At 47.8% G+C, this 27,754-nt stretch overlaps 1 protein-coding gene across 10 annotated transcripts in view; it reads left to right on the top strand.

The window, feature by feature from the left end:
* The first annotated feature begins 880 nt into the window (after positions 1-880).
* The window catches only part of KCNN1 (potassium calcium-activated channel subfamily N member 1), a 109,600-nt gene continuing 82,726 nt past the window's right edge, over positions 881-27,754 (top strand). For 3 of the 10 annotated variants that reach the window (XM_061601537.1, XM_061601544.1, XM_061601543.1), the window contains exons 1-2: positions 3,074-3,157; positions 24,395-24,516. In XM_061601537.1, coding sequence (XP_061457521.1) covers positions 24,499-24,516 — 18 coding nt within the window. In that variant the 5' untranslated portion in view covers positions 3,074-3,157; positions 24,395-24,498. Of the gene's footprint in view, positions 1,086-2,976; positions 3,158-14,829; positions 14,946-23,188; positions 23,277-24,394; positions 24,517-27,001; positions 27,043-27,754 lie in introns of those variants that run through there. The other 7 variants (XM_061601539.1, XM_061601540.1, XM_061601541.1 and 4 more) reach the window with 7 other exon arrangements.

Raw genomic sequence — 27,754 nt, 5'->3', positions numbered from 1 at the left:
TGAGCATACGATTGCACCAGTCCACAGAGAGAAAATTACAAATATAAAGAAGAGTCCGGCTACTGGGTCTAGTCCTGTCCTCACAATGTCCCAAAGGGAAGCCCACAAGCCAGACTTGAGCGCAACATCAACACCTGAGCGCAACAGATGGAAAGCTCAGCCGATGTTGGCTCTTTTTCGTTTTTCACTTTTGTGATCTTAAATTCGGCTCTCCACATTTCTGGAGCAATTTGTGATTTTTTTTATTTTTTTAAAATCCTCGTGAGAATTCTGCAGGCTTTTAGTGCAAATTTCTCCCAATAAACACATTTTTGTAGACAGTTATGACTAATGTACACATTGGCTTGCAAGCCATTCCTCTAATATATGCATGTTTTGTAAAAACTCGTTGACGAACTACATTGCAAAATTTGAATAAGTGCAAATTTTGAAGGCTGGCCATGTTGAGGTTCTCATATTGTTTCGGAAAGTGCGGATTGGATAGCTTCGGCTTGAAATGCGAACTGAATCTGATTTCTCACCCATCCCTAAACAACGTCCATCCCACTTCTGAATCCCAGCAAGTGGGATTAAGAGGTATTTTGCCTCTGACAGGAGGCAGGACATAGCCATCGCGGCTAGTAGCCACTGGTAGCCTCCTCCATTTGCCTAATGCTCTTTTAAACCCATCCAAGGTTGCTGTGGGAGCAAATTCCAGAGTTTAACTGCACTGTGTGAAGACGTCCGGGGTGTTTTTTTTTGTCTGTCCCGAATCCTCCAACGTTCAGTTTTACTGGATGTCCCCAAGTTCGAGTGTTATGTGAGAGGGAGAAAAAAGTGCTTTGCAAAGGAAGAAGGGAGGCAGCGCACCAACAGGATGAAAACACACATTTCGCAGAACTACACTTTTGATGCGCAATTCTCCTCTCCAGGCACGGCACGAGTGTCGCAACTTTTTTTCTTCAAAGAGGGCAGCGCCCTACAACAGAGGATCCAAAGGCAACGGGATCGCCTGCACCCCGATTGTCCTTCCTGCACCCCGAGACCTAGGGCAAAGGACCTGCTTCAGCACCCGCTGATGAAAACAATCAAGCTGGCGGGGACAGGTAACAGGACCTTCTTGGTGGTGGTCTCGCCATTAATAGAATACAATGCATTTTGCTACCAGGCAGGCCCCATCCTTTGTATCTTTCAAGCAGGCCTCATAGGAATATAGGAAGGTTCCTTATATACTGAGTCAGGTGGTTAGTTCATCTGTTGTCTACACTGACTGGCAGTGGCTCTTCCGGTTCTCAGGCAAAGAGAGAAAAACTCCCCATCTCAGGTGCGGAGTCTCAATGTGGCCCTCTAGGCCTCTCAGTCGAGCCCTTGGGATTCTTCCTGGGCCATACTCCTCACTGGCACTGCCCTGCCCTCTCCCTTTCGCCCAGCTGTCCTTGAACTGTTTTAAGACCTCTTGCTTGTCCCAGATGGAAGGAGGGGTGTAGCTTTTGGGTGGATGGAATGTGGCCTCCTCTGTGGAAAAGGATCAAATTGGTTGATCCGCCCCTTTTGCCTCTGTCCCCGCCCACTGTGGGCATGCAGAAGGGCAGCCCTGTTTTTTGATGGGGATGCCATTGGGGATTGAACCTGGGGCCTTCTGCAAGCAAGGCTCTACCCACTGAGCTATACATCCTTCATTGCAAGTCACCACTAGGGATGGGTGGGAATTTCAATTCAGTTCGCATTTCGAGCAGAATTCGCACTTTCCAAAGCAATATGAGAACCGAAACTTAGCCACCCTTCGAAATTCGCGTTTATTAGAATTTTGGGATGTAGTTTGCCAACTGAACAATATTTATAAAAATGCATGTATTAGGGACAAGGGTGCATAAAAATGAATAAATGAGTGAAAATAAAATGCAGAAAGGCACGACGTGATGAGCAATGGCTTGCAAAAATGTGTAACCTTGGCCAAAACTGCCTACAAAAATGTGTTTATTTGGAGAAATTTGCACTAAAACGGTGGAGAATTTTCATGAGGATTTTTAAAAAAACTGGATTTAACATTAGAAAAGTGAAAAACTGAGAGAAGCAGAGCTGACAGATCTTTCCATCCCTAGTCGCCGCTCCTAATGAAGTGGGGCTTGTGGAATTCAGGTCACCTCCTGGGACACGATGTTGAACCTTGCAGGGACCATCTCCCCCTGATCTGTTCGCCCCTTCCCCTGCCCGTGCTACGCTGCAGGAGGTGGTGGTGTTGTAAGAAAGGGAGAATTTCCCCCACTGCTGCTTCTCCCGTGAGTGTTTTGCATAGGAAGCGGCAGCTCCCCCTGTCGAAATCCCGGCGACGAGTAGCTCAAAGGAACCTCTTTTGCAACCTGGCCCTTTGCAAGCCTGCCTTTAGGATAGCAACTGAGAAAGCCGCATTGCATACTGCGTCAGACGGACAGTCCGTCTGTCTAGCGTAGTATTGCCTGCCCTGGCTGGCAGCGGCTCTCCTGGGTTTCAGATGTGGAAGTCTCTCCCGGCCTTACCCATTGGGGAATTGAACCCAGGAACTTCTGCATGCAAAACAGGGACTCCAACCCAGAGCTTACAGCCCTTTCCTTATATTTTGGGTTAAGGAACGCCCTTGCCAGAATCTCGATGCAAGCGAAGAGACCCAAATCTGGTATCTGTGTTGCCTTCGTGCAAACCCTTTTATTGTTTTTTGGGGCTGGTGACCACGCCAGCAATTCCTAAAAAATAACAACAACAAAATCCAGCCTCGGGTGTCACTGCTGGGTTATTGGAGAAGGAGGAAAGACAGCAACCGCCACCAGAGCCTGGTTTTCCTTTCTCCCTTGCTAGCAACGCCCCCTCCTTCTCCAGAGGTGGATTCCCTTTCTCTTCCATCATCTAGGGATCCCCTCTGCCAGAGAACAGCACTGCTTCAATTCAGAGAGAGAGAGAGAGAGAGGCAGGCTGGTTGCTTTTGTCCTTCCCTTGCAGGGAATAGGCAGCCAGGGCGGTGTCAGGCAGACCCAGTCTGGGGCGACCTTGTGTATTTATAGATGGGCACTTTTGGACCCAGGCAGAGAGAGAGAGAGGAGTGTACCATTTAGGAATCTGGACACGGCAGGTGCGCTTTGGACGGCTCCTTTCTTCCAAAAGGGTCGAGGAGAGATGGAGGTCGCTCTGCCTCCTCCGGCGGCAGGTAAGTTGCTGCTTCCCATGTGAGGCATCACCTTGACCCTCCTGTGGGGTGTCCGGCACTCTCTTCGGGGAATGGGAAGGGCCCGGGGTGGCCACCTGGGCTTCCCCAGAGAGTCCAGAAGTTCTGGCTTACCAGACAGGGGAGGCTGCCTTCAGCCGAGTCAGACTGGCGGCCCCTTTCGCTCGCAATGATCTGCACACTGGCCGGCAGCAGCTCTCTGGCTTCTCAGGCAGGGCGTGTCTTGCTTTCCCAGGCTTGTTTGAAGATGTCCAGGATTGAACCCTTCTGCCTGCTCTGCCGGGGAGCTGTTGCCAATTTCCTGAACATAAAAGAAAGTGTCTAGTCCTCATGGTTCTGAATACAAGGCTGATGGAAATAAGGGACGGGGCTGTGGCTCCGTGCTTTTGCCTGCAGAAGGCCCCCAGTTTGAATCCCCAAAGGCATCCCCAGGGTAGGGCGGGGGATGTGTCCCCAGTCTGAAATCCTGCCAGCCTGTGTGGGCAATACTGGGCTAGATAGGCCAACGGTCTGACTCAATATAAGGCTGTTTCCAAGGAGGGCAGGAAGCTGCCGTATACTGAGTCAGACACATTGGTCTATCAAGCTCAGTACTGTCGACACTGACTGGCAGCGGCACTCCAGGATTTCAGACTGGGGACATTCCCAGCCATACTGCTGGGGATTGCACCAGGGACCTTCTGAATGCCGAACAGGTGCTCCTCCCTTCAGTTACCATTGTTTCCTGAGTGTACCTAGGAGAAAGCTGTCGCCCCTATAGCTCAGGCCCCCACCCCATCTCGGGCCCTCCCCAAGGCCTACATTTTCTTCCAAGCAGGGCACATCAACATGTTCAGGGTGTGTGTTGCGCTGACAAGCTTGTCGTTTGCGTGCATTTGTCTTCGGAGACGAGGGTTGTGGCTTCTTGGCTACCTAGATTGTCCCTGCTTCAGCCCAGTCTGGCATAGATAAATGCCAGCGGAGAAGGGAAGACCATGATCTGGGGGGGATTTTGGGGGTGGGGGGGAAGGAGATGAGGGTTGCAAGGCGGATGAAAAAAATGCTGGTAGGGGAGCCTTGCAGGGGGCTGGAATCCTGTGCTCCCCAACCTCCTCTGGCGACAGAACAGATGCCATCAGTCGGGGGGGGGACTTGTGGCCCGGGGTCTACTTGCTTAATTTCAGGCAAGCCCTCCAAGTGCTGTAGGATCCACTCTTGCTCTCCAGAGAACCCCTCTGGGATCACTTCCTTTTCTGCACTCTGTGTGTGTGTGTGAGACAGAGAGAGATGTCCACTACGCAGTGACTCCCTTTCTTAAAAAGCAGTTGAGCTGAGGGGAGTCCAGAAGGTGATAAGGAAGGAGGGGGGACAACAGAAATTGATGGACTGATTAAAGGAGTTGTGGGAGGGGGTGGCTTTTGCAGGGAATCCCTTTGCAAGCAATCCATTCAGACCGGAGAGAGGGAGATTTGCAATCCTGCAAACTCCGCCTACTCTTGACTCCGGGCCCGCCCACAGCTGGCATGTGGCCCTGAGCAGGTTCCCCCCGAAGGAACGTGGCCCTTGACAAGGGGAAAAAAGGGCCCTAAAGTGGCATAGGCAGAAGAACATTTGCATGCCCAATTGTGGAGCTACTGGCTAATTTCTTGGGGCCGCTGAACACTTGTGGGTTGCTGGCGATTGTTGTGAATGCAGCTTCAGTAGATGGGCCTTTGGCCTGAGTTTGACGCTGCAGCAAGGACCTCATCAGCATGTGCATGGCTTGGAGAGGAGGGTGCAGCCTCCAGTTACAGGGGCAGTCTGTTTCTGAGCAGTGTGTGTGTGTGTTTTATAGATCTATAAAATATATAGTTACACCTTTTACAAATGTCTTTTCGCAAGGCAGCTTGCATCAAAATATATATAAATATCAAATATAGGGACTTATATTAAGTCATCTTGATATAAGATGGTGCATCTAGCTTAGTATTGTCTACTCTGACCGGCAGTGACTCTCTAAGATTTCAAGCAGGGGTCTTGCTGAATCCTTCCTGGAGATGCCATTGGGGTGTGAACGTGGGCCCTTCTGCATGCAAAGCAAGTGCTCTGCCCCTGAGCTCTTTTTCATGAACATCTAAACATGATAGATGGTGCAAGATGGAGACCAGTCTCCCCCCTCCTGGTCCCCCCCCAAGCTGCAACCAGCCATCCATGGCTGGTGATGGGAAGACGGAAGGGAGAAATTTGATTCAGCTTGCATTTAAAGCTGAAGCTATCAAATTTGTGCTTTCGAAATGACAGGAGAGCGGAAACACGACCATCCTTCGAAATTTGCACTTACCTGAATTTTCTGATGCAGTTCTCCAGCTAAACGGTGTTTACAGCAATGCATAGATTAGAGGAAAGCATGCATGGTAATGCAGGCGTTTGTGAACATAACATGCCAAAACATTGCATTAGCAGAGATTGCTTGCAAAAATGTGTATGCTGGTCAAAACTGTAGGCAAAAATGTGTTTCTTCGGAGAAATTCAGAATCAGAAAGGCCAGTTTGCGTCTGTGTTGGAATTGCTTTTTGAAATGTCCTTCAGCCTTCTTTTTCAAATGTTTGGAATCTTAGATGTTTTGAAAGCTTTTTTTAAGTAACGTTTTTGAAGATGTTTTGTTTTCATGTGTTCTAAAGTTTGTTTTTATGATGTTTTAATGTTTTTGGCGCTTTGGTTTGGCGCCCTGGGCTCCTGCTGGGAGGAAGGGTGGGATATAAATCTAATTAATAATAATAATAATAATAATAATAATAATAATAATAATAATAATATGGTTTCCAAGTGAGGAAGCCATGTACAGCTGGGTGAATCTGGGGCAAATCAATGCTCTAGGTGGGCCCCCAACATAACAATGGCACTGCACATCTGCCATAAAGTTAGAAGGCCGGTGGGGGGGAGGCGTCCTCCTGTACCTTTAACTGTTCTGCAGAAGATGGAATTTTGGCACGTTCCGCCTTGGCTGTCCCATGTAACACGAGGAGAGAGGAAGCGATACCTGCCAAACGCTCCTCTTTCCAAGCTGGGCCCCTTTGCAAGTATTCTCCAATACAAGGCGTTTGGCAAGCAGTACATCTGTCAGCAATTTGCACCCACCCAGGACCGATCATGTCTCTGCCCCCCCACTTCATTGCACCGTTAAAAAAATAAGATTTTTATTTATTTATTTGGAATCTGTTGTTGTTGTTGTTGTTGTTGCACCGGATAAGGGACTTGGAAATCCTACACCCGTGGGGTGTATCTAGCATTTAAGAGTTGAGAAATGTGATAGTTTTCAGATGAGAAATGGCAGGCTTTTGGGGGGCTGGGAAGGAATCGGAATTCAAGACTCATCGACGACAACGTGAGCTCTGCAGAAACGAGCCCCTGCCAGAAACAGCAGATTAAGGGCAGATATGGAGGATGTGCTTTTCTGGTGGCTGCTTTTGGCTCTTGAATTCAGGATGCGGCCGATTCGTGGCCCAGATGTGAGGCTACAGCTGGTGGGCTCGTAGAACGCATGCACCGAATGGTCCCAGGTCTCTGATGTTTCCAGGCAGGGCTGGGAAAGACTCCTGACTGAAGCCTTGGAGAGCTGCTGCCGGTCAGTGCAGACAATCCTGAGAGAACGGTCTGGCTTGGTGTAAGGCAGCTTCCTGCGTTCCTGCATAATTCAGCCGTTTCTTCAGGACTAGAAACATACTTTTAGGAGAGGGGACCTAGCTCGACGGCAGAGCGCCTGTGTGGCATACAGAAGGGCCCAGGTGCAGTCCCCAGTGGCATCTCCCGGTTAGGACTAAGGAAAGCCTCCTGCCTGAAATTGTGGAGAGCCGCTGCCAGTCAGTGTAGACAGTGCTGAGTTAGATGGGCCAATGGCTTCGTATCCGGCGGCTTGTGATGTTCCTGTGAGGCCTGCTTGAAAGGAGTCAAGGGACAGGGCCTGCCTTATGGCGAAAGGTGTGGATTCCACAGGTGTAGACAATCCTGAGCCAGGAGCCTAAGCAGTCCGAGTCGGTGTAAAGCAGAAGCACCCTGTCCTGGTCACCAGTGGGCAAGCCCTCTGCACGTGCCTAAAGGCTTCCATCCTCCAGCTTGAGAGATCAGTCAGGCCCGTCTCATGCTGCAGAATGAGAGAAACCCTGATCTTTTGCAAAAAGCCCAACCCAGGTTCTTGCTGAGGGGCGCTCCAGCGCAGCGTGAGCCTCTCTAGGGCAAGTGTAGGAGAAGCATGGAAATACACTGGATATTTTTCGTGCTTTTTTTAACAAAACGATGCCGGTTATAAGGAAGGCTGGGTGTGTTTTGGAGCGCTGTGTTTGTGTTTCCGAAGGGACGGTGTCCAACAATACACTCTCCCTGGTTTCCTCTTCGGTGTGGGTTATTAATAGTGCGTCCCTTTGTTTTGGGAATGAATGGCTGGCAGATGGCTCGGATCAGAGCCATGCAGGCCTTGGCAGATCCTCTGGAGAGCCGACGGAGACGGGAACTCCCAGCCAGAACCCACTCCACGCATGACGGGGGGCCTCGGCAACCGTCTCTTCCCCCCCCAACTTAAAGGACCACCCCTTCCCCAAACGCCTGTACTAGACACAAGATCTTTACACACACACACAAATGGAACAACTTAATTTCTAGAGCAAGTTTTTCCCAACCTGCTAGATGTTGTGGGCTACAGCCAGTAGAGTAGTGGCAAATGCAGAAGCGCAGGGTCTCTTTATGATAGTCACGCCACGCCCCCTCGCTTGCTTGCTCACTCTCTGTCATCATCTCCGCATTCGTCAGTCCTTCCCCTGCACACCTCCTCCCACAACAACAGGCCTCACCAGGAACCAGCCGGCATGAAAGTGGAGTGTGTCAGAGTGTGTTAGCTACTGAGCAGAGTCTTCTCAGTGGCTGACTCAACTCCTTTTACTCTGATTGGCTCCAGTCAGCAGGAAATGTTGAAAAGTTGCTTTTGCTTGCTGTTATATTTGTTATGTCGCTGTTTTATTATTTTTTGTAATTAGGAAATTGCTTTTGCAATTGTTTTTGAGGTGTATTTCTGTTCCCCTTGTTGTAAGCCGCCTTGAGCGCAATTTTTTTGTGGAAAGGCAGCATACAAATAAAATGAAAAAAAATGATGATGAAAGGACAGGGAAGCATGCTGGAAGACTCTTCTCAGTGGCTAAACACTCCCCTTGCATGCTGATTGGCTTGTAGGATGCTGCAGACCTGGCTCCGCATAAAGTAAGGTGTCTAAGACCCCCTGAGACCCTGGACGACTACACCCCTGGCTACAGCTCTCATCAGCACCAGGGTCATCAGATGGTGGCGCTTGCTGGGGCTGATGGGAGTTGTAGTCCAAAAACTTCCAGTGAGCACCAGGTTGAAGAAGGCTGTCATAGAGACTTGGGAGGAGGAGACGTTTATGGAATCTGTTCAGCCAGCTAATCCCCATCAAGCGCCGAGCCGAGTCATTGCAAGGTCAGCGGGGGTGTGATCCTGAGGGCAGATCCTTTCCCAAATGAGGCAGCCTTATCCTGTGTCTCTTGCAAACTGCAGAGCAGCTGACTGCAGGTGTGCTGAAGCATGAGTGCATGCGAGGCCCTCCCTTCCCCAAGCCGACCGTGCGTGAAAAGGCAATGATTACAGCCCGACGCCATCAACCTAGCCTCCATCAATATTGCACCGATCTCTGCTGCTCGACTGCAGTTCAGCCAAGGCAGGCGGCAAACTGCCCATTCGCTTGCTCTGCTTTCCAGTCTTTAAACACAGCTGGGCATTTTGTTCTGGCTAAAACACCCAGGCGTGGCGATTGATGGCAGCCCCACCCATATCCACAAGGTATCCGAAGGAACTATTACATCTCTCTCTTGCCCTTGGCTGGTTGAGTAGCTTTGAGATTGTCATTGGTGGGTTATTTCACCACCTGTAGAAGCGCAGGTGGTTACCGTTTAAAGGGCCTTATTACTGGTGGCTCCCCAGCTTTGAAATTTCTGTCGCATAGAACCTCACCCGATGCCTGCTTGGTCTTTCCAATGCCGGCAGAGGCCTTTCTTTTCAAAATCTCCCAAGTTTGTTGATTCTGTTTTATTCCAGCTCGTCGTCTGTTATTTTGACAGGGAGTGCCAATATATATATGAGAGCCAGTGTGGTGTAGTGGTTAAGGTGTTGGACTATGATCTGGGAGACCAGGGTTCGAATCCCCACATGGCCACGAAGCTCCCTGGGTGACCTTGGGCCAGTCACTGCCTCTCAGCCTCAGAGGATTGGGAAACCCCCTCTGAATACCGCTTACCATGAAAACCCTTGAAGGCAGTCCATTTCCATATATGGATATATATATAAATCTCCATTATGGAAATATAGTTTGCAGAGAATGTGTGCAGTCATCAAAACTAGAAATATGGAGACCTGGATTTAAGACTGGGAAAATGAAAACCGAAAGATGCAGATTCTTCCATTGTGTGGGTGTGTGGGTCTTCTGCCTTTCCACCGTGAGCTGCCCCCAAAGCAGCTTACAACAGACAAACAATGATCAACAAATGAGCAAACAGAGAATCAATCAATCAAACAGATTTATATCCTGCCTTTTCTCCCAGTAGGAGTCCAGGGTGGCAAGTGTTGTAAAAGAAATAATCTAGACTTGAATACGGACATGCATTCATATAAAGCAAAAGGGGAGGCGAGAAACAGAAAGTTAACAGCCCCCCAAAAGTTCCAACTGCTGGTGCAGATCCTGTGCAGCCTGGCTTAAGCACAGTTCACAGAGGGAGGGGTCTTCTTGCCAGGCTAGATGATTTACAGCTGGCCCGCTTGTTTCTGCTCCAGAGGAGGCTCACAGCAGCCAAAGGGAAATGCTTTTACGGGGTAAGTCCCCTTCTCCAGCCGTCTGGGATGTTCCAACGGCCGGTCCATATCTTATCGAGCTCCTGGGATGGGAACTGGACTTCCAAAGGGTCACGTTCTCTCCCAGTATGAACCTGCACTTCTGCTGAGATCGTCACTGGAGAGCCTCAGATTTGGGTGCCTGGCCTCAGGAAGTTAGGTGAGGGTGAATCTAGCTGTTTTATTTTCCTCTTGCTTTCTTATCCCTCCCCCTTTTAAGTTCTCCCCATTTCCACATCGTTTTGTGAATTTCTTTAATTTAAGAAGTCCTTGCTAAACAAAGTCTTCACTTTTTAATGTGTCTTTCTCCTAATATGCACATTCTTTATATGCAATTTTGCCTCATCTAGAAACATTTTTTTGCAAGCAATTTCATTGAATCCTAGAACTGTGGAGTTGGAAGGGGCTGATAAGGCCATCCAGTCCAACCCCCAGCTCAATGCTGGAATCCAGCTTAAAGCATCTCTGGCAGGTGGCTGTCCAGCTGCCTCTTGAATGCCCCCAGTGTTGGAGAGCCCATCAGTGCCAGGGGTGTAGTCGTTTAGGGTCTCAAAGGGGTCTTAGACCCTTTACATTTTTGGGAGCAGGGTCCCTGCAGGGTTCCTATGTCTCCAGCATCCTGTGAGCCAATCAGCATGAATGGGGAGTATGTTAGCCACTGAGAAGAGTCTTCTAACATGCTTCCTTGACCTTTCTGGCTGAATGGAGCGAATCAGAGTGAAAGGAGATGAGTCAGCCACTGAGAAGACTCTTCTCAGTAGCTAACACTCTCCCCTTTCATGCATCTTGGCTCCTAGGGATGTATATTGTGGTGGAAGGCATTAACAAGTATCTCATTCTCAACTCCACAGCGAAATAAGAGGGAGGGGCATGGCTATGACTAATATGAAGGGACCCTGCACTTCTGAATTTGCCCCTATACTACAGTGTGATTTCCCCCCCCCCCACAGATGTGTATTTTTATGCATGCTCCCCCCCCGATAATTATGCATTTTTGTACACAATTTTTTTCTTTGCTGGAGAGCCTACACCATGAAATTTTTGAGAAATGCAGATTTTGAAGGATGGTTGTGTTTTGGTTTGCATGTCGCTTCAGGAAGCACGAATTAGGTGGATTCACATTAAAATACAAACAGAACCAAATTTTACCCCCTTTCCTTTGGGGTGTCCCAAAGGTGAGGAGACCTTCTCTCTGTGTGGGGCAGGGGGGAATACCCCAATTATGGCTAAATCTCCCCAGTCGCACAGGGTTGCACCCGGTACTAGTTCTCCTCGGAGTAAACCCATTGAAATGGAAGGATGTGATTTACGTGGGGCAGGCCGTAGCTCAGCGGTAGAGCCCCTGCTCTGCATGCAGAAGGCCCCAGGTGTAATCCCCAGCAGCATTTCCAGGTAGGGCTGGGAACATCCCTTTCTGAAGCCCTAGAGAGCTGCTGCCAGTCAGAGTAGGCAACACAAAGCTTGATCTGTCTTGGTATAAGGCAGATTCCTGTGTTCCTGCTTAGGTCCGTTAATCTCAATAGGTCTACTGTCTGCGTCTGCGTCGGAATTGCTTTTTAAGATGTTTTTAAAGCTTTTTTTTAAAAAAGGATGTTTTTAAAGATGCTTTGCTTTAATATGTTTTAAAGTCTTTTTTTTTTTTTAAGATGTTTTAGAGTGCTTTTAGTTTGCCACCCTGGGCTCCTTCTGGGAGGAAGGGCGGGATATAAATTTAATAAAGTAAATCCTCTTAGTAGAACTTAGTAGGCGACAACCTATATTTCCACGGGGCCAGCACTGGCTGCAGACACTCAACCTGTTCTGCCCTCTTGGGCTTTTTTTCGGGCCGAATAATGTTGATCTTGCTTTTGTCGTCTGGAGAGCTGTTGCTCTCTGCTGTGTAACGCGTTTCGCTCCGTTGTTTTCTGCTTGCGGTTATTTTCGTTTGGCTCTTCAAGCCAGCGGAGCGGTGAGCTGCTTTGAAGGCCCAGCAATGTGGTATGTGCATGTGTGTGAGAGAGAGAACATTTAGAAAATAAAATAAGTTTGGGGTGAGGCTGGTAAAGTTTTGGCATTGGAATCTGCTTTCGGTGCTGTAAGGAGGTGATCTATGGAAAAGGGGGCATCTGAACATGTGCAGAGAGCATTTCACTCACCTTTAGGTAGTGACAGCTGGCTGCCACGCCAAGTGTCAGGGGGAAAGCCTTCTCTAGCGGGGTCTCCTTTAGATATATTAGACGTTGACTCCCATCATCCTCAGGTAGAACCGTTACGCTTCTCTATCAATAAACCGGCATTGGACTGGGCAGCCCTTCAAATGGAGCAGAGGCCAGGGAATTTCAGGCCCCGGGGCCGAATGCGGCCCTCCCGGCCTCTCTACCTGGCCCCCAGAACTCTCCCCCAGGCCACCCCCTCCTCCCTGGCCCTGTTCAGCACCCTGTTCCTTGAGTGTTTTTTGCTTGGCTGGAAAACACACACACACCCCTGCAGCTTGAAGACAGTGTGATATAGTGGTTACAGGGTTAGGGCACCTTTTCTCGGCCCGAGGGGAGGGGCACGTGCCAGTTGTGGGTGGAGCCAGAAGTAAATGTGGGTGGAGCAACAGATGGAAAATTTAGTTTGCGAAGTAGGCTAGTTTCTGCACACACACATCCCTCTCTCTCTCCTCCACCCAGGCAAGCAAAGGCATGATCAAAGTCCAAGGACGCATTCTGAACCAAGCAAAAACACTTGAGGGGAGCCCACAGCAGGGCCAGTGGGGGTGTGGCTGGGAGGGACTTCTGAGGGCCAGATCAGAAGCCCTAGAGGACCGCCTTTGGCCCCCAGGCCTGAGGTTCCCCACCTTTGGGTCAGAGTGACGGACTAGGGCCAGGGAGACCAGGGTTCAAGCCCACCACTCAGCCCTGAAGCTTGCTGGGCGACCTCGGGCCTGTTACCCGTTTCTCAGCTTGACCTGCCTCACTGGGTGGTTGTGAGGATAAAATGGAGGGATGGGAGAGAGAGCTGCGTACGCTGCCTGGCGCGCTGCAGGGAGGAAAGGTGAAAAAGAGATGTAGCAATAATATTTTTGTTTAAAAAGTGGTGCAGTCCACCCTCATTGTTCAGGACTCTACCATTTCAATCATCCAGAGATTCTGGCTTTTGCATCCTATTTAATGTGCGCCTTCCCGCCACTGCCTCCGTGTACTCAATCTGGTCATTCCTGGAGGGGAGGATCTAGGCTCCCATGTGGAATTAATTCCCTCTTAGTCAGCCAGACTCCAGGGAGATTTGTCCTGTGTCGAGTTCCTATTTAAAGCATGCCTGACCTTTCTGTGCCTATGCGAGGGGTGGTTGTGGAGGGGCGGGGAGCGTTGGAAAGTATTTTCTGCTGCAGAGAGTCGAGCGCAGAGGAGGCTGATGCCTCCGGGTCAGTGGGGCCGTGGCATCCACTCTGGGTTTTCCCTGGAGCTGTCCAGGGTGCTGAAGAAGATTTTGGTGATAGGTTGAGTGTTCTTGCAAAGTAAATATCTACCTGGGGGCAGGTGGCTGTTAAGGGGGCAGCAGAGTGCTTTGGGGGGGGTGAGGCCTTGCACGAGCAAACGCCTGAGGGCCGCATTAACCTCTGGGCAACCTTCTGGGGGCCACATGCCAATGTTGGGTGGGTCCATGGCCAAAACACCCCAGAAAAACTAACCAGTCATATAAAGAATTGCATACAGGTTGCTTTTTTGCAGGTCTATTTTGAATTACTGATTGAAAACAATCCTAAAGCAATGCATGTTTTCCTGTTGTCTCTTTATAACCAACCAACCAAAAGCCCTTCTTGGTTTTAAGTTGTTGGAAAACTCTGGAAATAAAGTAACTCGGTGGTAGAGTGCCTGCCTTGCTTGTAGAACGTTCCAGGTTCAGTTCCAAGGTCAGGACTAGGAAAGGGCCCCAGCCTGAAATCCTGGGAAGCTGCTGTCAGTCAGTGTCAACAGTAATGAGCAAGGTGGACCAATGGTCTGACCTAGGATGAAGGTACTTCCTATGTTCCTATTTAACCCAGCCTTTAATGAGAACGATGGAGCTTAGAAACTTACTTTCTTTTTACCGCATGGTTCCGCAGCTCAGTAACAGAGCACGTGTTTTGCTTGCAGAAGGTCCCGGGTTCATTCCCCGGCATCTCTAGCTTGCTAGGCCAATGGTCCGGCTTGACATAGGAACAATTTATTATTATTATAAGCAGCCTTGAGAAGAGAAAGGAGGTTTTCCAGCAATGGGTAATGGTCCAGGAATGTTGAGCAGTGACATTTGGCGTTACAAAGAGGTCCCTCCTTTCCTCCGACAAATGTCAGACTCCATGGGTCAAATACACAGCCTTTCCCCCCCCGCTCTTAATTACATTTTAGTGCCTGGAGGGGGCATAAATTCTCCCCGCAGAGGGATATGCTTATTGGCGTTCCCGATGAGAGTGAAAGATTTAAGACGTCTCCTTTTGTGTTGACATCAATATAACCTATTAGTGGAACAACTACTTAAGTGCCAGTTAATGAAATATTTACTCAGACATGAGGGAGGGAGAGAAACGGTCCAGGGTGCAGTGAGCGTCCCAGCTGGTGACCTGATTTTTCGGAGCGCACAGTCCAAATGAAGCCGGGCCTGTTGGATGAAATCCATGTGGCCCAGGGGTGTAGTCATCCAGGGTCCCAAGGGGCCCTTTACTTTTTTGGGAGCTAGGTCTCAGCAGGGTCCCTATGTCTCCAGGGTCCTATGGACCAATCAGCATGAAAGGGTAGCATGTTAGCCACTGAGAAGAGTCTTCTAACTTGCCTCCTTGTCGTTTCCTGCTGATTGGGGGCAATCAGAAGTTCCTGCTGGCTCCTACTTCAAAAAGCCGAGTTGTGGACAGTGAGAATCCTGTAACTGCTGAAGAAGAGACAGGGAATCCCGATGGTAGTGTCCCATCTACACAATCAAGCAGGTGGGTAACAGCAGGAGATAAATGTGCTGAATCAAGCAATATCTCTGACAGTGAGAAAGGACAGTCAAATGGTCCCTGTAGTAGAGAAGCAAAAAAGCAGGATTAAAGCCTGGCCAGATTATTCTAGAATCTTAGAAGGTTGTATAATCTTAGAAGGGGACATGGCTATGACTATTATGAAGGGACCCTGAATGAATGTGCCGCTACACGACTGACGTGGCCCAATCAGAAACGCCTTGCTTCGAGGCCTAAAATGATCCCTTCACAGTGAAGCTGGGATGCAAACATTGAGCAAGCCTCGGAAAACTGAAACTTTAGACTATCTTGATTTTGATTTGATGCTACCTGGCCGCGGAGCCAAAAGGTGGGGAGGCCTGCCCCTGCGCCTTCTTAACATCGGGAGCATCTGTAAGAGCAGCATTGCTGGATCAGGCCCGAGTGAGTCCAAGAGCAGTTAGCCAGATGCTCCAGGAACATGGGACTGCTGCCTTTGACCGAGTCACACCATTGGTTCACTTAGGCTCAGGGCTGTCAACACTGGCATGCAGCAGCTGTCCAGGATTTCAGGCAAGGACTCGTTCCCTTGCCCTATCTGGAGTTGCCACTGAGGACTGAACCCGGGATCTTCTGCCTGCAAGGCAAAGGGTCTGCCACGGAACAAATGGAAAATGTATATGCCCTCAGTTTTACACAGCATGCTGGTCTGCAAACATTCCCAAAAGTACCTTTTTTCTCATATGTAAGTGTGATAACAAAACAGAGGCTTTGATTACTACCAAAACGTTTTGGCTTCCGGCTTCATCAGCTGCTATCATACGAATGCTGCTTCCAAGGTGGAAGTTACAGAGCGTTGGGGATGGATTGCTCAGAGGGGCTTCCTTTGCAGAAGCTCAGTGATGCTGGTACTGTCCTCCAGGTTCAGGCCATGTGGCGCCAATGTGTCCAGGGAGTATGTCCAAAAGTTCTCCCTCTTTGTCAGTGCTGCTGGGTCTGTTGGCATCTCTGTAGCTGTTATGGAAAAGTCCAACAGGCTGTGACCCTCAATGCTGAAATGTTTTCCAACTGGTTGCTCCACTTTTTTGGGTCAAGATTGCCGATTCGCGGCTTCTGAAGCATGTGCGGTTGTAGTGTTTCCTACATCTTGGATATGAAATCTTGGGTGTGGTTTTTTTTGCATTCGATGGCATAAATTATATTGCATGGCCTGCAGGTAATGATCTGCTTGATGTCATATGTTCCACCCATCCTAAAGCTTTTAAAGTAGTTGTCTCCATGAGGTACGCACAGGTGATACAGCATTTGGACTGACAAGGGTGAGACCCAGGACGGCTGATAGATGGCTTCAGTAGAGCTCTCAATAACAGTCATATTCTATTATAGTCTTATTTTTGGTGCCAGAAGGATTTAAAAAGCTGTGGGTTGTGTCCAGCTAGGTTGTAAGCCTTATATTGAATCAGATCCTTAATTCATTTAGCATTGATCCATCCATCCATTTGTGCTGACTGGCAGGGCCCAGCAGGGTCTCAAACAGGGAGGCCTTCTGCATGCAATCGGGTGCTCCGCCTCTGAGCTATGGCCAAGCCCGTTAAAGATATAAGTGGCCCCATTTGGGGAGGGGGATGTGGAGTGACTGGGGCCAAATAGCTTTCTTAAGGCTTTGGAATTCCCCTCCTAGGGATGTAAGAATGACCCCCTCCTTGCAGTCCTTCCAGCAAAGACCTTTCTATTCCAACAAGCCTTTGGTATTGACGGCTGCTAAAGATAGGGCTTGATGGGAACTGCATTCCTAATGCCTAATTCCTCCATTTTTAAACTGGTTTTTTGATTCTCTTTTAGCGATAAGTATGAATGGTTTTAATATTGGAATTAGTTTAATTTTATTTTAATCTAGGCTCTGTATGTTTTAATTATATGTGTTTTTTATCTGGAAGCCGCCGCGAGTTCCAGTTTTGGAAGGACGGTGGGGTATAAATAAAGACAATAATAATAATAATTACTTCTCCTTTCTCCAGGTGATTGGGTAAATTTGGGAGGTTAAATCCCTGCTTTCCAGAGCAAGATGTTTATAAATGAGAGGTGTGTACTGTTTAGGCATCCCTTTGACTTGGTTCTGGAAGCAGACTGGCTCGCCAACCTGCCATTGCTGGCCCCTTGGTGATTGATTGATTGATTGATTCCACCTACATTCCAAAAGAGCCCAGGGCGGCAACGGAATGTGACAGACATTTCAGAGAGTGGCCAGAACTTCATACAGGGGCATTCTCAACTCCATGGAATATCTGGCCACAGTAAAAGAACCAGGATTGCAATTGATTGTATTTGATTGGCCACGTGGGCTGATTTCGTCATGTTATCCTGGACCACACAGCCTTTGGGCGCTTTGGTGTTTGATTTAGGGCAGGGAGGGAGACCCAAAGATCCAAATGTGGCCCTCCAGCCCTCTCTATATGGCCCTTGGAGCAAGGGATGGAAGGATCTGTTGGTTTTGGTTCTCTCCAGTTCAGTGGCGGCTGTTGACTCCATGTCAGTGGGGCAGTGGAATCCGCTCCGGGTTTTACTCTGAGCTTTCAAGGAACTTCCAAGGATTAGCTCCTTGACAATTTGAACTAAAAAACAGAGTGGATTCCACTGCCCCACTGACACTGAGCAACCAGCTGCCACTGCTCAGTTTCTCATTTTTCCAGTCTTAAATCCAATTGTCTACATTTCTGTAGCAATGTTTGCGATATGTATAATTTTAAAATCCTCATGAAAATTCTTCAGCATGTTAGTGCAGATTTCTCCTAATAAATACGTTTCTGTATCCAGTTTTGATGAAGGTGCACATTCTTTGCAAGCAGTTTCTCCAAATATGATGCTTTTTGTATGCCATTTTCACGTCTATATTCATTTTTAGGCACACGTTAGTATATGTATCTTCGTTAATGCTGTCTCGTTGCAGATCTGCATTGTAAAATTTGGCAAAGTGCAAGTTTTGAAGGACAGCTGAGTTTCAGTTCTGATATTGTTTTGGAAAGTGCAAATTTAATAGATGCGGTTTCGCTCACCATATTTGCTCTGCCCTGGGCTCCTTCCGGAAGGGCAGGACGGAAATTTAATTCATAAATAAATCAGTTAGGGATTATTATTTTTTTATTTTAGTATCATCATCATCATCCAATTTTCAAGGTAGCGTAACAAAAAGGAGACTAACAGTACGACAATTTTACATATTACAATATTATATGCGCAATTAATGTATAAAATCATACTTTTTTCCAGATAGCTTAATTACTGTTAGATTGAAAAACATTGATTTGATAAATGTAATGTATATCCATGCAAAGACTGAACAAATGTACATTTCTAACGTATTTAAAATGACATGAGAAAATGCGTAATCTGCAATAAAAGAGTATAGTGTTTTCTATAAGACTCCTAGTAGGGAATATGGATTTATATGTTCTTGCACCCTATGGTTCCAATATAAGCAAGCACCATTTTTTCAATCAAGTTACCTTCTGTTTACCTGCCTTGTTAGTGATTTATTTTTAAAATGCTCACGAAAACCCATCAGCATTTTTGATAAGTATATCACCGTAGGTACCCATTTTTGCAAGCAATGTTTTCTAATGTGACACATTTGCGTATGTTATTTCCACTAACAAATACATTTCCATGCACCCTTTCCCCTAATATACACGTTCCTGTCCACAAAATTTACAGAAGTGCAGATTTTGAAGAATTGCTGTGTTTCGACTCCTTGATTGTTTCAGAAAGTGAAAATTAGGAAGATGAAAAGTCGGATGTGAACTGAATCAAATTCCCCCCCATCCGTTTCTAGGACTGGAAAGAAAATCCATCCTGCTCTTTACCTGGTGAATGGGAGGGACAGTCCCTTCAGAGCGCTTAACCCTTTTTATTCCCCAGTGATGAGCAGATTAATCAGGCCAATCAGAGTAATTTATCCAGCAGTAAAGCAGAAAAGAGGCCAGGAAGGCTCCCCATAAAATATTCAAGCCTCTGCCCTCACAACAATAAATTAAGGAAAAGTAATTAAGCATCATAACAGAGAGGAAACGAGAAAGCGAGGTGGGGAGCTATAGAGGATGCACAGGGTTAGAATCGTATCATTTTGCCCCAGGTTAGCGGACCCAGAAGCAGTGGTGGCCAGGAACGGAAGAGAAATTTGAATTCAGTTCACATTTAAAGCTGAATCGATCGAATTCACACTTGCTGCAACAATGTAAGAACTGAAACACTACCACCCTTTGAAATTTGAACTTCTCCGAATTTTGCAATGCCTTCCTCTTGCCAAACAGTGTTTGCAAACGTGCATCTATTAGGAGAAAGTGTGTGTAATATATTACTGAAAAATAACTTGCAGAAATATATATGGGGAAAATGTTTGCAAAAATGTGTCCATTAGTCAAAACTGCTCACGAGAAACTGTTCATTTGGAGAAATTTTGCACAAAAATGCTGAAGGATCTTCAGGAGGATTTTTTAAAAATGCAAATTGCCACAGAAAAGTGGAGAACTGAATTTAAGATCTAAGTGCTTTGATTTGTTTGATTGTGGCATACTGAAACGTATACTGTAGGATGTTAAAGATGGGAGTCAAATTTTGGGTGGAGCATTTGGCAAGCAACCAGACGATATTGGGTTAATTTGGGGGGAGGGCGACCTTCAGGGATAATTCCAGAGATCACATTTGAGCTGGTTCTAGTTGTTGGCCTGAGTTCTAATTTAATCCTACAGTTAGTGGCAGAGTGCAAGCGAGCTTTCTCTGTGGAGGCCTCCAGGCTGCTGAACTCCCTGCCACAATCTTTGTTTGCATTCCGCTGGCAACTGAACAATTCTTGTTTGAAAACAAGCTTTTGATTCTCTTGCTGCTTAAGTTGATGCTTATGAATGCTGCTTGTTTTGTTTGGGGCAGCTGGTGTTGTGTTTGCTTGGTTGTGTTTCGTCCTTAACATTTGTATGAAGCCATTTTGAGCAACTCCTTGGTCGATGGCGATCTTGTAAAACCAATAAGTGCAGTATTCCAACCGTTGTCCTCCAATGTGATTATTATTAAATACTTGAATTAGCATTGGAGGTGTCAAAGCTAGGAGGCCCTTAATGAAATTCCCAAGCAGCCCCCATCTCCTGACTCCTTTCTATTTTAGCCAAATCCTCCAAGCAACAGGCCCTTTATTTATTTATTTGCAATGATTAATTGCCTTAATCAGCGAGTGCCCAAAGCAAGGGCTTTATCCAGATTTACATTTCAAAGAGTTTTGAACTCTTGCATTTCTCCAAGTTGCCTGCAAATTGAGAAGGAAAAACACCAAGCAAGAATCAAGGATCTTTAAAAAATGCTGTTGTAAAGGCAATGGCCGGATTGGCTTGACCTGAAATTTAACAGGGATAAGTGCAAAGTTCTACACCCAGGAAAAAGAAACCAAATGCACAATTATAAGATGGGGGATCCTTGGCTCAGCAATAGTACACGCAAGAAAGATCTTGGGAATGTTGTTGATCACAAGCTGAATATGAGCCAACAGTGTGATGTGGCTGCAAAGAAAGCAAAGGCTATCTTAGGCTGCATTAACAGAAGTATAGTTTCCAAATCGTGTGAAGTATTGGTTCCCCTCAATTCTGCACTGAGTGGGCCCCATCTTGAGTACTGCATCCAGTTCTGGACACCACACTTTAAGAAGGATGCAGAAAAACTGGAACAAGTTCTGAGGAGGGCAACGAGGATGATTAGGGGACTGGAAACAAAGGCTTACAAGGAGAGATGGAAAGAACTGGGCATGTTTAGCCTGGAGAAGACTGAGGGGAGATATGATAGCACTCTCCAAGTACATGAAAGGTTGCCACACAGAGGAGGGCCAGGATCTGTTCTCAATCATCCCAGAGTGCAGGACATGGAATAATGGGCTCAAGTTGCAGGAAGCCAGATTTCAACTGAACCTCAGGAAAAACTCCCTAACTGTTAGAGCCATAAGACAATGGAACCAATGACCCAGGGAGGTGGTGGGATCTCCACCCCTGGAGGCGTCCAAGAGGCAGCTGGACAGCAGCCTGTCGGGGTTGCTTTAAGTCGGATCCCTGCATTGAGCAGGGGGTTGGACTTGATGGCCTTGTAGGCCGCTTCCAACTCTACGATTCCTCCCCTGTTATAGCCTTCTAAAAACTAGTAGCTGAGACATCCCAGAAGGTCAGGGGGCAGACCCCTCTCTCCCCCACCCCTGTAGTGCAAACACTCTTATTGCGTTGTTGTCGCTACCCGCAATTCACAGAGTAGCATGAGCCATCAGGATAGAGTGGTCTCTGCCAGAAGGAGCCTACGCATTACCATTACAGTGTAGAGTTTTGTTTGCCAGACCTCCATCTACTTTGGCATTCTGCTGTAACCCGGAAACGTGTGGTGGTCAGCCAGATATTCCTCTGAAATCCATAAGCAAAATACGAAGGAAATGGCTCTTTGCTTGCCCCAAAGATGTACTTTCCTGCTTTTCCATCCACAGACCCTCCCTGAGAACATTTACGAAGGCATTGATCCCCATAACTTGTTCTCCAGCTGCACAATCCCCAGACCGTCTTGAAACCGTCGTATCTTTATCACTGGGCTGAAGCCTTGCCGACAAAGTGTTTTTTTAACGAAATTGGCAATTCCTTTTTGCGTGCAAGAAACTTTTACACATACAATGGCAGGATAACAGCCAGCCAGCCGCTGGGCCAAGGGTGGCGCCCCTCAGTTTCCAGGATCGGAATGGGTGGACTTTGTTGGGAATGGGTGCAGATCGAGGAGGAATAATTCTCAAAGATGCAAAAAAAACCAGTACCTAATAATATTCTGGGAGGCAATCCTTTTGTGAGATTTTGCACTTCTAGTTTGTGCAGAAGCTGTCCAGACTGGTTCGTTTCTTAAAAAAGTTAAAATGATGAAACTGAGGTTGCCATACTTTGGCATGTTAGAAGACTCTTCTCAGTGGCTAAAACACTCTCCCTTTGATGCTGATTGGTTTGTAGGATAACATATTTTACTGTTGTTAATATATACCAGGCTGTTAAATGCTTAAAATGTATGTTTTTAGTGTTTTTATTGTCATTTTATTGTATTTTTGTATTGTATTTACTTTATGCTGTACACCGCCCTGAGAGCCTCTGGCTTTGGGCGGTATAAAAATTGAATTAAATAAATAAATAGGATGCTGGAGACATAGAGACCCTGCTCCCCAAAAAGTAAGGGGTCTCAGACCCCGGACAACTACATCTCTGTTACTTTTCTTTAAAAAAGTTTTATTGTATATAAAAAACTAAACAAAAGGGTAAAAATAAAAGATACATCCCTGTTCTTAATCAACTCTCCTACTGTGAGGAAGGACAGGATATAAATGATCAACTCATTTGAAATGTGGTGTTGGAGGAGAGCTTTGCGCATACCATGGACTGTGAAAAAGACAAATAATTGGGTGTTAGAACAAATTAAACCAGAACTATCATTAGAAGCTAAAATGATGAAACTGAGGTTATTATACTTTGGACACCTAATCAGAAGACATGATTCACTAGAACAGACAATAATGCTGGGAAAAACTGAAGGGAGTAGAAAAAAAGGAAGGCCAAACAAGAGATGGATTAATTCCATCAAGGAAGCCACAGACCTGAACTTACAAGATCTGAACAGGGTGGTTCACCACAGATGCTATTAGAGGTCGCTGATTCATAGGGTCGCCATAAGTCGCAATTGACTTGAAGGTATATAACAAGAACAAGTCTTTATATTTTTAAATTTTTCATATGGTATGCTGTTCCTAGTTTATTACATTTCTTGTTGGTCTTCTGATTTGGATGGAATTTTTACTATATTCTTAGTTTAAAAGTTTTAAGTGTGGTTTAATAATTCTTTGTATAAATCATAATATTATCATAATTAATGTTTAATAGTTGTATGATTTCTTTTTTTTAGATAAGCCCTTGATAAAGGCCATTTGGCCAAATCACGTTGGGCAATTTGTCAAAATAAAGAAATTTTTTTTGGCATCTAGGAGAATTTTTTCTCCCTTTGACTCATCTATCATTGGATGCATCCCAATATTGGTGCGTTTTCTTCTTCAGATTGGGGGAACCATATTCCCTCACGGACAACCTTCTGGCGGCCACATCCTGGTGGTGGGCGAGGCTGGAGGCCAAAGCAGATGTGGCAATGAATGTGACTCCATTCCAGACATGCAAAAATTAAAGGTTTCTGTTGTTGTTGTATGCCTTCAGGTCGATTTCGACTCATGGTGACCCTATGAATCGGCAACCTCCAGTAGCACCTGCTGTAAACCACCCTGTTCAGTTCTTGTAAGTTCAGGTCTGTGGCTTCCTTTATGGAATCAATCCATCTCTTGTTTGGCCTTCCTCTTTTTCTACTCCCTTCTGTTTTTCCAAGCATTATTGTCTTTTCTAATGAATCATGTCTTCTCATTATGTTTCCAAAGTATGATGACCTCAGTTTCATCATTTTAGCTTCTCGTGATATTTCTGGTTTAATTTGTTCTTAACACCCAAGTATTGGTCTTTTTCGCAGTCCATGGTGTGTGCAAAGCTCTCCTCCAACACCACATTTCAAATGAGTAGATTTTTCTCTTATCCGCTTTCTTCACTGTCCAACTTTAACTTCCATACATAGAGATCGGAAATACCATGGTCTGAATGATCCTGACTTTGGTGTTCAGTGATACATCTTTGCACTTGAGGATCTTTTCTAGTTCTCTCATAGCTGCCTTCCCCAGTTACCACAGGTTGAGGGTGCATTTTGCCAGTAGCAGCTCTGGTTTTTCGGAGCTTTTAAATGTGCTGGACCGATTGTGGGAATAGTTTTCTGCCCCTTGGACACCTCCCTAAAAGTCTTGTCTAAAACCTGGAGTGGATTCCACTGCCCACTGGCATGGAGCCACCAGCCACCAGTGCATTCCACCAAGCATTTTGGCAGGGCTGGTGAGGGGCATGTTCTGGGGAGAGTCCTGGGGGGTCACATAGAAAGTCCTTGAGGGCCGCATTTGGTCACCAGGCCTGAGCTTCCCCATCCTATTTCAGGGATAGGGAGCTTGTAGCCTGTTGTTGGCCACACAGCCAATGAACAGTGCTGGGAAGGATAGAGGCTGAGGCAGTCCAGCGACATCTGGAGGGCCGCAGATGTCCATCCCCTGCTCTGCTTCTAAGGGATCGCTTCTGTGTTTTAACCTCAGTTTGAAAGCGATAGGTTCTGATTTCACCATTGCATTAATTTTGCCTGTGATTTTCAGCTAGGGTTTACTTTGTACGTCACCCAGAGAACTCTTGATGGTGGGCGGGACTGTAAACCGAATGAATCCTTGAGTGCTCTGCAAAATGCCGTGAACGCCAAGAGGCCCTGATGAACTGGTAGTGCGCAAACCTTTCTTTTTCCTTTTCTTTCTCCTCCCTTCCCCCCGCCCTTACCTATTACAGACCTATAGCGAAGCCAATGGCGGCAGCACCCCAAGACTCAAATTGGGTGATTTTTCTGTCCATTAAGAGTGGCTGGATAACAAAGGAGGCTATTCTGGGCACCTATGATTGAAGAGAAGCAGGTAAGGCCAACATGGCAGGGACGTCGTTCCATCCCCAGGACAGGTAATGCCTGTCGCAGAGCTACTTTTGATTGTTGCTGAAGACAGACAAACTGTGAAATTAGATTCCCGGAAGTGCATAGTCAAATAATGGAATTCACTTCCACAAGATTTTCCTTGACATGCTACATTTCTGGAGGGAGGGAGGGATAGACATACTAGGTCTGCCTGTGTGTGGGCAGAGAATTCGAACACTCATCCATTCAGCCATAAATCCCCTGCACATAGGAGATGAGCATGTCAGAGAGAAGGAGGGCTGGAACCCTTTTCTTTGACATGCTACATTTCTGCAGGCAGGCAGGCAGGCAGGCAGGCAGGCAGGCAGGCAGGCAGGCAGGCAGGCAGGCAGGCAGGCAGGCAGGGATGGATGGATGGATGGATGGATGGATGGATGGATGGATGGATGGATGGATGGATGGATGGATGGATGGATGGATGGGGAAGGAAGGAAGGGGCATTCAGTCATATTAATGAAAAAGTGGCAAAGCCCAGAAAACAGATTCCTCACAGAAAGAACTAGTGGTGTGTGTGTGTGTGTGTGTGTGTGTGTGTGTGTGTGTGTGTGTGTGAGAGAGAGAGAGAGAGAGAGAGAGAGAGAGAGAGAGAGAGAGAGAGAGTGCAATCTGCATTTGAAGTAGGTTTGGGCCATTGTTGTTGTTTTTATGATTATTTCATTAGGCCCAAGAGAACCTTCCTCTTTTTAGCATGGATTCAGCTTCAGCTGAAATGCCGTTTCCTTTGAAGAAAATACATATGTATTTATTTATTTAGTATATTTGTATGCCACTTTTCATCACCAGGTGACCTCAAAGCAGCTCCCATAGCAAGAACAAAACAATATAATAAAAACAACAAATACTGTTTTCAGGTGGTCTCAAATGCAACAGCGTAGGGCCCCAATGTAGGACTGCAGAAAGCTGCCTTATTGTCCTGAGTCAAACTATTGGCCCATCTAGCTCAGTACTGCCTACACTGACTGGCAGCGGCCTCCAGACAGGGGGTCTTTCTCAGCCTGCCCTGGAGATGCTGCCAAGGCCTGAACTTCGAGCTGTCTGCATGCAAGGCAGGCTGCTCTGTCACGGAGCTCCAGTTCTTCCTATAAAACAAAGCAGGATTCTAGTCCTCATGGTTCTGAATAAAGGCTTGGTTTAGATAGGAGCATAGGAGCATTGGTCTGCCTAGTTCAGTATTGTCTATACTGACCGGCAGCGGCTCTCTAGGCTTTCAGGCAAGGGGTCTTTCCCAGTGCCATCCTGGAGTTGATGCCAGGGACTGAAACTGGGGCCTTCTGTACTCAAATCAGACACTCTCCCACTGAGAGTGGTGCCTTCCACCAGTCCTCATGGTTCTGAAGAAAGGACTGTTTTTGACAAGGGCATAGGACATTGCCTTATACGTGGTCGGACTATTTGTCAGCCTAGAGCCTGGCCTTTCCTGCTCTTCCTTGCAGCAACAGTCCAGGTCCTCAGGCAGCGAGAGGGAGTCCATCCCCATTGCCTCTGGCAACTGGGCCCTTTTATCTTCAGATGCCATTGGGGGGGTAGGAACTGATCCTGGGGGCCCTCCTGCATGCAAAGCAGCTGCCCTGCCTCTGAACTTACACTTGATCTGGACCAACGCCTTACACAAAGGCCTTGGCCCAGATCTGGAACTGTGCAGTGCTGAACGCTGGGAGAGGGGAGAAGGCAACCCTTGTGGGCCAAGCCAGATTACAAGTGTGTGTGTGTGTGTGTGTGAGGAGAGAGGGGAGGGACCCCAAGGGGCGGCGCAGTGCATGAGGTGGAGAGGAGGGGGGGCCTCGGTCTGCAGCCCCACCAATGGGAAGGGGCCCCTTTCGGATTCCTTGGAGGGGGGGAGAAGAGGGGGGGAGAGCGAGAGATTGCATCGACGCCCAAGAGAGAGGCGGGGATGCCTTGGCGGGCGCACGGAGCTGTCCTTCAGCACCACCAACGGCAGCAGCGCAATAGCGGCGGCGGCGGCACCAGGAGCCGCCCTGCGGCCGGGGTTGGCGGCGGCGAGGCGGCTCCTCGCTTTCAGCACCGGGACAGCTCCGGAGGCGCCCGGCCCAGCACCTCGGCCAGCGTCGCGGCGGCCCCTCGGATCCTCGGGCGGCCCTCTCCGTGCCACCTGGTCTTCCTCACGCTCTACCCGCTGCTCCGGCGAGCCCGGGACCCTGGCAGGATCCGAACCCCGAGGCCGGCCGGTCCCTGCGGGCAGCCTTCCGTCTGGCGCTCTCCCGGCTGCTTTCGGAGCCCTCCAGAGCGAGGCGCGTGGCCGGCATCAGCGCCCGGCGGCGTCGGGCAGCGGAGTGCGCTGCCACCGCCGTGTTGTTGGTGCCAGCCAGGTGCGGATCGTGCCCTGCTGGACCCCAGGCTGCTGCAGCAGGCTCGGCAGCCGCTAGCGCGGGCAAACTTCGCTGCAGCCGGCAGCAGCCTTTTCCAGACCGGCTGGGGGAAGTCTCGTCCAGGAACCCACAGCACTCGGAAGGTAAAACTCTTGGCTTTATTGACATTCATGGTTTGACCAGGAGGAGGCGTCAACGGTGACAGTCGGGGGGGGGGTATGTTCTTGTCTACATAGCTAGGAGCACTGCAGTGTGTTCCCCTCTAAGAACAGGAATGTGGACACCTGAGCACTTTTGCCCTCAGGATCGGGGTGCTTGATGGTAGCCCAATTTCCACCCCACTCTCATTTGCTCCTCTGCAAATCATGCACCGTGGGCATGCCTGTGTCCACTGTTGCATTGCCCCTTGCGGCTGGCGTGCTCTGATAATCAGACGCTTGCTCTGATACTTCTCCATGTCCTCTTTTAAACCGTTGCCCACACATCTCCGGATTGCATCCAAGTCAGTTCTGCTCAGAGGAGACCCGTTGGGATTAATGGAGCGGAGGCGGTCGTGTTCAGTCATTCCAGTAGGTTGACTCACGAGATCCTTGTTAATGCCTTCTCCCACAACAACAGACCTCCCTATCAGCCAGTAAGCATGAAAGGGCAGACTGTGAGCTACTGAGAAGAGTCTTCTCTGTGGCTGACTCACCTGTTCTAATCTGATTAGATCCAGTCAGCAGGAAAGGACAAGGAAGCATGTTAGAAGACTCTCCTCAGTGGCTAACACACTCCCCTTTAATTCTGATTGGCTTGTAGGATGCTGAAGACATTGGGACGCTGCTCCCAAAAAGGTAAGGGGTGTAACACCCC

Source organism: Rhineura floridana, chromosome 18, assembly GCF_030035675.1.
Source record: "Rhineura floridana isolate rRhiFlo1 chromosome 18, rRhiFlo1.hap2, whole genome shotgun sequence".
NCBI lineage: Eukaryota > Metazoa > Chordata > Lepidosauria > Squamata > Rhineuridae > Rhineura > Rhineura floridana.
Note: the sequence above shows the minus strand (reverse complement) of the source record. Positions and strands in the feature narration are given on the sequence as shown.